Here is an 11102-nt window from a genome sequence, read left to right on the forward strand (position 1 = left end):
GGTTAATATGATTAAGCAAGGCCACAAAGACAAGGTTCTAGATGCAAACCTCTTCACGCAAGTCAGCAGGAAATGTGGCTATGATTGAAGCATTGTCCATATCCACAGGCTGACCTTCAGCCTGCTGTGCAATCCTTTGGGCTCGTTGTTGGGCCAGAACTTCTGCTTGAATATCTGGAGGTAAGGCTGCTAAGAACTCTGGATCAATATCTTCAGCAGTAGGTGGTGCATGCGATGGAGGCTGAGCAGGTTGGGCAAGTTGTGATGCAAGGACTTCTGCTCGGAGATCTTCAGGAAGTGCCTCCAAGAAGGTTGGGTCTATACCATTTGCACTGGGATCTCCATTGTGCAAATTAGTCTCATTAGTTTGATGTGCATCTTGGACCTCATCAACATTCTGCCTAGACGAAGGGTCTTCTTGGTTCTCAGATGAAGATATGGGGTGGAAAGTGCCATCTGTGTCAGCACCAGTCATGTCAATATCAGAACTTTCTTGAACTAAGGATGTAGGATTCATAATCGAATCATATACTGCTTCCCCAGAGATTAGCAGCCCATGATCATTGGGCTGGCTATCTGGTGCTATGGGCATTTCATGGCCTCCATCTATTGGGGGCATATTTGGAGCACTCAAATCACCTTGGCAAGACACAGACTGTGAAGGTAAATCTGGTGTAATCTCAAACAGTTCAGTTCCGGACCCATTTGCTTCAGTGACCTCCATGTTATTCATTGCAGAATCATGTGCTTCTGGGCATTCACCCTCCTGTGCAGCAATAACCTCAAGGTTGACTCCACCACATGACTGAACTTCTCCTGGCTGACTGATTTCATCACCATTCTCACGGTGTTGATCATTTCCGCATGAAACATCATTGTTAGGACCCTCTAAAACAGGTTGACTATGACCAACTACAAGAACGTCTGCCTGTTGACTCTCAGATAATCCAGTATTCCGTGTCACCATTTCAGCAGGACTATTTGTCAAGACAGTCCTGTTTAGCTGGGATATGAAATGCTCTTCAACAATCTCTGCAACAGTAGAAGCTTGACCACCTGCCTGGGGTTGACCATCATCACTCCACCTGCCATCACCTGGGCCTCTCCTACCTGAAAGTAGTAGGGACTCCATTCCAACAGAAAAGTCGGTAAAAGGAGGGACTGTGCCACTCAGTCTATCACCAACACTCAGTCTATCACCAAATACACTAGATGGAGCATTATCATAGGAATGAACAGGAGAATCAAATGTGTAGAAGCGAGATACATCGAAGGTCCCTCCAGATAGGGCTTCTAAATTATGTGATGAATTGCCAACTGAAGACCACAGAGGAATAGATTCGCTAGAATGTGATGGCCTTGAGAGGAGTGGATGTTGAAGGCCAGCTCCTTCTATGGCGGATTGATCAAAGGAATTCCTAGTTGCCTGTCGACGCCGCTCAATGCCAAAAGGTCTACGGAGGCCAAATAGATCATCAACATTTACCCCCTCAAATGGCTCATTTGCAACATCAATAAGTCCACCTCCAGTTCCCGGTTGCCCAAGAACCTGTAAGTGATCTAGCCCATCTAAGGCTTCCCTCCACCTGATCTCAATCACTCGATTTTCATGGAATTCATCCTCTTCTTCATCAACCACATCATTATATTCATCTCCAAAACCAGTATCATCATGATCTTCCACATCAGTATCAGCCAGGGACATCAAACCAGTGCCATCTTCAGCAATATCTTCATCCTCCTCATCCCCATCATCATCATCTTCCTCCTCCCCATCATCTCCCATTTCTTCATCTTCTTCACCCATGTCATCATGGACCCTGTTCTCATCATGAAAAGGCATTCCTATCTGTTGTGTGTTACTCAAAACACCACCATCTTCCATCTCGTCGCGCATATAACCCATCCCAAGGTCCAATGGTGGATTGGCAGTAGAAGTCTCTTCCTCCTCAGTTCTCATCTCTCGTTCCATTGACTGGTTTGGATTGCTATCACTGTTATTCTGAGTCTCTGGTTGCTGCTGTCCTGAGCCTGTATCAGGAACTCCATCCTGTCTACTATTTCCGGCATCATCTGCTGATTGAGAAGCTGAAGTCGTATTCATGTGATCAATAGACCTATCACTCATACCACTTGACTTCTTCTTGTGCAGAACATCAGATCTAAAAAGTTGTTCACTAGCATAAGCAGCCCTCGTTAGACTTTCCAAAGCCTTGAGTATCAGATTCACTACTTTGGGAGCATCAGGATGGTCCAAATCAATTGCTTGAAGAATGCCAGACAAACATTGCACAACTCCTCCATCTATCATGCTTTTGGCAATATCAGGAGAACAGCCAGAGCTAGGTAAGCTGCTAGAAGAAGAATTTTTGGATAAAATGGAATATGCCAGATCAACCAAAGCAAGGACCTTTTTATCAGGTAATAGAGTGTTACTTGAAGAATTGTTCCCCCAGTTTAAGAAAGAAGATAATGATTTTACTAGCTCATTAATAACACGTCTACGACCTTCATTAGAGCGCCCAGACAGAACTACCAGGAACCACGAGGCTTTTTCAGACAGCTTATCCCTCCACTCATCAGGACCAGCAGATTTATCAACTGAGAGGGGAAGAAGCTGATGTACAATATGGTGAATGATACCATGTGGAGGATTTTCTAACGAGTTAGATTCTCGATGTTGGCACATCTCTATATCCCGCCGCAGGATAACTCCAACAGCATGCGCATACATCAGAAGGATATCACTCAATAACTTGAGAACGAAAGTCACCTTAGCCAGCCTAGCTGATTTCTCCGATACACTATCCAACTCAACCTTCTGTGTCTCATCAACCTTCAATTTACCCTTCACCTTGATAGTAGGTTCATCTACCTCCATAGTATTGATGCCCAAGCAATCCTCCCCTTTGTCTGCAGGAAATGTAGAAACAATTTCAAGAAGATGATCAATAACCTGACTAAAGTTCACAGGAACTTTCTTGTGGCCTTTAAAACACTTCCCTGATCCATCAAGGGCCTTGTTTTCAGAAATACGAGGACACTCATTAGAAGAACCTCCAAACTCTGCACCAGATACTCTTCCTTTTTCCTTTTCTTTCTCCTTGTCCTTATCTTTATCTTTAGATAAGACAACAAAAGACCTCCCTCCTGATGATTCCAACTGACAAACAGTGTGTGCTGCTTTCAGAAATACATCAGGATCTCTACATATTACAGGTGCCATTGAAGTCAAGAATGTTCTCACTGAGACTCGACCAGCATTACGATTTCCATTGAGTGTTTGTCGTATCTCCATTTCCATGGCCATTTGTAAAGTTTGAGGATCTTCAAGAAGATGACGAATGATAGCAGATACCAAGGTGTCATACCCAGGGAAGAAGCACCTTCTTGGAAGACCAAAAATCGCAGCAATCCCTCCATCTTCAAGGAATTGCATAGCAAGAGCATGGACTTTTGTCAAACGAGCACATAGCTGTAAAGCAGCCTGCATAACCATTGGTGGTGCATGCTTTTTTATCAAGTCACATGCAAGACTGAGCACCTGACAACTGTCTTCAATTTCCAAATATCCTGTAGGTTTTCCAAATATTCTCTCAAGACCAGCACCAGTTTCATTTGCCTGGGATGCTGCAGCTGATTTCTTTTCCATAAGTGCTTCCAAAACAAGTGATGAAGTGTGCCCTTCAGATGAACCCGGTAGAGATTCGCCCTGAGTTTTTTCTGTGCCATCACCAGAGAATTTAGGCCTAGTTTGTGACAAATTAAATAAGATAAGCAACATAGCACTTAAGCATTTAGGAATTAACAGTTCATTTCCAAATTCAACTTTAGCCTTGAAATTCATCAAGACATCAAGTACTACAGATACGACACCATTCTGTGCAGCAATTTCCCGTGCATTTACATCTTCAGAAAGAATCAATGCTATGGTGTGTGATATCATGCATAATGCACTGGTATCCTTAGAAAATTCAAATGGACAAAGTTTTAGCTGCTGAATCAGATATGGTATCACTTTGGCACGATCTTCTCCTTTATTTCGATTGCAAAGAGTTGCAAGCAAATCCATCAATGGGAAAACCAATGTATTGCAACTCTGAAACAGCTTCATTGTTGCAGCAAGGACATCATTAACAGGAGGTGGCTTTGTCTCACCCTCCTCTGTTAAAAAGTCCATTGATTTCTCAGTGCTTTCAGTTTTAGATGTTTCTGATGAACCTCCCAGGGACAAAGCAAGAGCACGAGCCAGCTCATCATCTTCTTGAACAGGATCTTCACCTCGACTAAATAGCCACTCCATAGCCATCTCCACACTGTTTGTTTCCACTCGTCTTAATGCCTCCTCAGCTCTTGCTCTTGGAAAACCCATCTCAACTATGGTAGCTATAGTAGCTTCATCAGGTGGAGGAACCGTGGAACGTTGGTTTGCAGTTCCAGATGACCCATCATATTTTCGTTTCACATCACCAACACCACAGCATATGTGTGTCATTAGCATGATAGTCGAAGTAACAAAGCCTGGACCACAAGTGGGAAACATGGGGTGGTTCCAGATGGGAAGTATGACATTAAGAACCTGAGACTGCAGCATACGAACAAACACTTCCGGGTCTCTTGGAACAGGAAATAATCCAATCGAGAGACCAACTGCAATTGGCTGAACAAGCAGCTGGGCCTGGGATGTTGAGGATGAAGATAAAAGCATGGAAGAATTGACAAAATACTCAAGCATACGGCAATAACTCTGGAGGGTATCCAGCAGCCAGGAACCATGAGACAACTTACTCTCCTCATCTCCCTTTTCAGCAGCAGCACTAGATGTTGGTACAGAGCAGGGAAGTGTCCACAACAACTGACTTGTAGCTTCAAATGTAGTTAAGAGCTCCTTAAAGGTTCCATGTACATAGAAGTTGTTAACCAGAGTGGCATAACAAGTACGTCTTCTGGCATCAAAAGTAAGAGACACCATGTCATCCACAACCTTCCCAAGATATCGACATTTGACTGATAGATATAAATCAGGCCCAGCAGAGTTGGGATATCCAGAGAAACCAAGTGCCTCAAGAAAAAGTTTTGCCAAGGCAGTTCCAATGCTCTTAGAAGCAGAATGTAATGATCCATGCTCAGTTCTCCGACGGCTCGGTGATGTAAATCCTTTGACAAGAGCAGTGAAAAAAGATCTCAAGCTGCAAACAAGCTTCTTAATAATCTCCAAAACAAGAACATCAGGAGTCTTTTTTTTCACCTCCTGTGTTGAAGTCTCTGAAACACGCGCTGCAACTTCAGAATCAGCTTGTAAACATTCCAAATGCCGGCTAGCCCTGCCGCGAATACATGCTAAGCCATGGCGACTACGACGATTAAAGAATTCACTGGAACGAACCACTGGAAGAAAATCATGATCTGCACCCCACTGAGAGCGAGAATTATTCCTAATAGAAACATGATTCATGTACCTTATAGAGCCAGCATTGGTATCATCGTCACTCTCTCTCCCAATGGCATTGGACAGAGATGCATCTGCACTGTGAGGATCTACTTCCACATTCTTCTTCTCATCCATCCTAGAATCACAACAGAGAGAAATTTGCCACTGCACTTCCCTGTAAGCTTTACCAAGATCCTTTAATATGTCTGCATCTGCAGTACCCAATTCAGATACAACTGAAGTAGACCCCTTCAACAAGAAACTAGAGAGGGATAGGAGACCTTCTAGGCTAGAAAGGCTCCTCAGAACTTTTGTCCTTGTTGCAACCTCAACCTGTGCTAGCTGTGTCCCTCCAACGGAAAGTAAAAGGTCATTTGTCAATGTCAGGTGCCCTCTCAAAAATGAACACACTGCTCGAGCTAGTGAAGCAGAATGCTGGGGAGAGAAGTTCTTAAAAGCAACTGACACTGTTTGACCAACTGAATTTGGAAGTGGCACACAAGGCAAAGTAAATAACTGTAGAACAGCTTCAATCCCTTTCCTCTCAACAAAAATACGGCATGTATCTGAATTCTGAAGAATTGTCTCAAGGAGACGGGCTACATTGCTTACACATTCAGGAAGGAAAGACTCTGTTTCCAGTGACAAGGAATTACTACACAGTTGAGGTACATCTGCACTTCCATCCTTGTGTGTATCTTTATCATCCAGCATAGCTGCACTCTTATCCTCAGTATCAGTTTCCATAGGAACAGGGATTGAGCAGCTTGGAGCATCAGTAGGAGAGGTGACAGATTCAGGCTTCAACCCAATGTTGGTAATGTTTGTCAAGATCTCAATCACCATCTCTACGCCCGGGCCACGAAGAGACGATGTGTGGCGCATCAATTCATCTAACCCACTTGATAGAGAACTTGGAATATCACCAGTAAGGGCCCGCAGATATGCTTTGGAAGTAAATATTTTCACAAAACACTTCAAAGCATTGCGATCTTTAACAGCTTGAAGACCATTGTTGTTCAAACACAAGGCATCCAAACACTGGGGTATGCAAGTTATAGCTTCTCCAGAGCAAATGACACCATCCATAATAGCATCAATGAAGGCAGTTGGAAGACCAGCTGCCTCTAAGACAGGAAAGCAAGTTGGGTCTTTGTGAATAAGATCACTCATGACAGTTGCGGCAAGTGAAAACACACCCCCTCCAAAATCCTTAGCTCTTTTAAATATTATGCACAAGCAATGTGGCAACAGGCTCTCTTCTGAACCATATATACAAGCAGTTGTTCGAGGAGCATAAGTTCCCAAGGATATTGCACGCAATAAAGCTTTCATCAGAAGTCGCCGGTGATAAGCAATCAACACATCAGAATAAAGGGCATGTGAGTTGTCTGACTCAGAAGAAGTCCCTGTAACAACTTGAGAACCACTTGGTTCAGAATTCTCAAGGTCACTATTAGCACTTTGTAGCTTTGAACCATCTTCAACTTGGGAGACTTCAAATTTAAGACGTGATATGGTATCATCTAGACCTCCCAAGTCTCTGAAAAGTACAGCGGCTGGATTGCTGAAGTCCATAAAGGCTTCTAGAACATTAACAGCCATGCTAACCAAATGCAAATGATGGGGATCAGTGTCTTTGAGTAGAGGTAAAAGAGTTGGTATAAACCCTGCTTCTCTCATCGCAGAGCAACCAGATGAAGTTGAAGTTAAAACAGAAACAAGTGACAATAACGTCTCCGCAAAAACAACAGACCATTTTGAGGAATGACTAACAACAGAATCTACAGCTTTTTGCATGAGGCTGGAAAGAATACCTCTATGCCCACTTGATGTTACTGCTGTCAACACAGATGGCTGGCGAGATCGATCTTGACAGAGAGCAACTAAGGAAAGAAGACTCAGAATTCGAATTTTTTCAGTAACTGTATCTTCATAGCTCAACAGTGTAACCAATTCATTAATAAACTCTGGCTCAGAGTTAAAGAATGAATTCAAATCATCTATATCACTACATGCTTGAACAAGAACTATAATGGCATATAGGCGTATGCATGTATACTGTTCTCGTGCAGCAGGGGAACAGAAAGCTCTTGCATACCGCAATCTTGTCAAAAGAGAAAATCTCAAACTGGGAGGAACTCTGTACTCCACAATTAGAGCATTCAAAAGCTCAAGATCCGATTCCTGTCTGGTGTTAATGTCTGGCAAATGAATGATTTGTAAACCTTGAGCTGGCAATTTTGCAGAAGTCAGTTCATTGGGAGATTCATCTGTTGCATAAAACTCAAAATGCAGGGTGCAAGCTAATTCACTGGCAATCGCATCAGAGCAACTCTGTAGAGCACATGTAACTAATCCAAGGCCATCTTCTTTACCACCCCAACCTTGTGCAAGAGCAAATAACTTGGACTTGAGAAGAGCATCTCTTAAGATGTATTTCCCAATCGTTTTCTTCAGAAAAGCAGCCAGAGTTTGCAAGCATGCCTCAACAACATCTGCATCGGTGGAGGCAAGCAACGCTGACAAATGATGCTGCATTATCAAAATGTAAACTTGTATTATGTTAGTGTAACCATGTACACTGCATTGTATGAGTTGTGATCATCAATTATGAATTAAAAGACAAAAATTTCTTCAAATTGACTTGAAAGTAATTAAACCAAATTCCAGGGTTGAACTGTTTTTTTAAATCTTCAAGTGTAAAATTGTATAGCCCAAGGACCCAAAGAGAAAAGGTCTTAAATTTTCCTCCTTTGAAGTTTGGGAAGCAAATCAAACTATTCCTCAGGAAATCCCTAAATTACCTAGTGGCATTTTATTTTAGAACTTCAAATTGGTAAAGAATTTTTCACCTTACCCAGTTGACCAGCTTAACAGAAATAATTAATTCATTAATTATTACAACCCATCTTTTAAATCAAGTAAAATTTCTATAATTTCAGTGCAAGGTGAGGAAATTTTTAAATTACCAAACAATATATGCAATAGTTTTAAATTCAGATGATTTCTCAGTAGCAACTCAGCAAGGCATCACCCACCAGAACAACCAGACAAAAGGATAAACGGTACGCATGTAAAATTATAATCTTAGGTGTGAGACAGTAGGTTTTAAGAGAAAGATCTGGACAGTAATTGTCTGAAGACTTCCGAAAAGGAGAAATGCAAAAATCTCTAGGTTTTTCATGCTTACAAATGAATACAAGCATGTATAAAAGTAACTACTAATTGTCTAATTGACTACGGCCACATTACATACTTGAAAGTACTACCATATCGCAATTAAGAGATCTGTATCCCAAAAACAGAAAATAATATACAATTATACATGACAAGATATGAATCCCACCCCAATGGCAAGCTTCAAGGAAGGTCACATACCTCATAAGAGCTATAGAAGTGCTTGTTGGTGCAGTTTTCAAGTATTATCCTTATGACGCGGAGGACCTGGAGAACAGCCTCCCTTGGAAATGGAGAATCAGGTTCCAAAAAACTGTCTTCAAGTTGCAAATCCTTCCTAGGTTTGATATGTTTCTCAAAAAAAGAATCAAAGTGATTGAAGAGATCAACCCAGTGATGAAAATCACCCTGTGTTTAGAAAATGTTGTAAGAAGCAGGCAAGTGGAGAACAAGGAATAAATCAGGGATGTTGTATACGCACCTTGTCAAACTCCCAAGTAAAACCTTTTAAAGGTTCTTCTATATTCTCTAGCGGAGTACCAGTAACAGTACTGATGAAAGATCTAATCTTTGGAGGCTGTAACAAGATAGCAGAAAACATGATCAGCACATCTCTGAATTATCGCAAATCTCTGTACGTCATATGTATATCTAATAAAATAGTCCTTGTTCTCCTGGGTAATTTACCACAAGCTTAGCCTGCCCAGCCAATAATTAGAAAAAGACTAAGCTGGTGGACATTTTCTGATTACAGGTGTATATGAAATTCAATGAGTAGAAAATCATGAAAACTGAAAGGAAATGAAACAAGAGGAATAACTTATCTAAAGGGAGAAACAAGGTTAATGTATTGACAGATACACTTTAGCACAATCAGATCCCCTGACTAACATATAGTCTTTCCGTCATTTTCTACATAAAATCCATTTAAAAACTATTTATGGTTCATCCGTTCATGTGTCCATACTGAGAGTTGAAACTCATGTGTCCATAATGAAAGTTGAAACTTAATAAATCCTATGGAGTATTATTTATTGAATTAAACTAACTACATTGAACATCCATTTTAAGGAAAACTATTTTTTGCACAGGTGTTCAAGCCTCACTATGGAACATTGAAATGTTCACAAGACATGCTATAAAGAAAAAGCATGTCCATTCAATATTGAGCTGATGCTAATACAACCCAGGTGCAGTCAAATGGAAAATCAGGACTAAAAGCCCTGTTTGAGAAAACATGACTTCAAAACGCAAGCTTGTCTTTGAGGGAAATATGAAATCATCTGGAAAGTTGTATCTTTTATGAGCCGGTGCCTAATAAACCAATTTCCAATTATCATATAATCAATTTCAAAGATGAGCTATAATCAGGTAAAAATCGTATAACCAATTTCAAAGATGAGCTATTATCAGGTAAAAATAAAATAACACATTTTTTATTGAATCTTGACTTATGAAAAGTATAAATGGGTAAAAGGTATCAACTTCATACAATTTCGATTACTAATTATCATAATAAACAGTTAGATTCTATGAATAAACATAAGAAAGAAAGAAAAATAAATAACCCAGAATTCTGACACCTGGAAAACAATTCAATCACAACTGTCAGCCCACGTGATAAGAATACTCTAAAAACACACAGACGCACATAACAAAATCCAATATGTGTGTGAGAGACTGACCACTTCAATTGACTTCCTTCGCCTCAACTTCATATTGGAATCAGCCAATTCACACCATTGCCAATTCAGAAGAAACAAGCGGAGAATCGACCGATTCTACGGCCCGAACCGATCGATGATTGGGCGTCAAGTAAAGGGGCGCGGGCTCGAACGATCGGAGCGGGTTGCCGACCGGGCGGTGGTGAGCTGTGATTGAGAAGAGATGGAATTTGAATGAGAGAAGGAGGTTTTGTAAAGATCGTGGCCTTCTAGGGTTTTCGGCAGAGGTTTTTGCTAAGGATTGGCAAATGGCGATCACGCAGAGATAGAATTAGAGAGAGAGAGATAGAGAGAGTGAGAAAGAAGGAATGAAATCCTTCGCATAGCTGGGAAGTGTATGATATATTTGTAGAGAAAAAAAAAAAAAAAAGTTACAAAATAGAAAATAATTAATAAATTTAATAAATATCAGGGTATAAATTTAACTATTCCTATACTACCGACCTTCTTCTGTGTTTTCAGTGTTTATATATCAATGATGGAAATTAAAACAATGAAAACTACTCATTACAATTAAAGAAAAAATACTCATTTTAACATAAAATATCTTCAAAGAAAATTACTCAGAATATATTTTCTAAATTATTATCTCATTCTTCATTCTATCTTTCTTTCTCCCCCTTTGAGTGGTATCAAACGGGAGGACTAACCCGTCATTTGATTGTTATTATTTGAACTGAATTAGATTAGTCTTATCTTATTAAAATATGAGCATGATCGAAATTGACTACTAAATAAAAATTTTGATTAGGCCTGACCCGTAGAGA

General features: G+C 40.7%; 1 protein-coding gene across 3 annotated transcripts in view; it reads right to left on the minus strand.

The window, feature by feature from the left end:
- LOC109190412 (E3 ubiquitin-protein ligase UPL1) overlaps positions 1–10664 on the minus strand; it is a 32547-nt gene extending 21883 nt beyond the window's left edge. For all 3 annotated transcript variants that reach the window (XM_019340886.1, XM_019340885.1, XM_019340884.1), the window contains exons 1-4: positions 10297–10664; positions 9093–9188; positions 8813–9019; positions 50–7966 (exon numbers count right to left, since the gene is read on the minus strand). In XM_019340886.1, the coding sequence (XP_019196431.1) occupies positions 50–7966; positions 8813–9019; positions 9093–9188; positions 10297–10329 (8253 nt within the window). In that variant the 5' untranslated portion in view covers positions 10330–10664. The remainder of the gene's footprint in view (positions 1–49; positions 7967–8812; positions 9020–9092; positions 9189–10296) is intronic.
- Between the last annotated feature and the right edge of the window lie 438 nt (positions 10665–11102).

This window comes from Ipomoea nil, unplaced genomic scaffold (genome assembly GCF_001879475.1).
Source record: "Ipomoea nil cultivar Tokyo-kokei standard unplaced genomic scaffold, Asagao_1.1 scaffold1576, whole genome shotgun sequence".
In the NCBI taxonomy this organism is placed as follows: Eukaryota; Viridiplantae; Streptophyta; class Magnoliopsida; order Solanales; family Convolvulaceae; genus Ipomoea; species Ipomoea nil.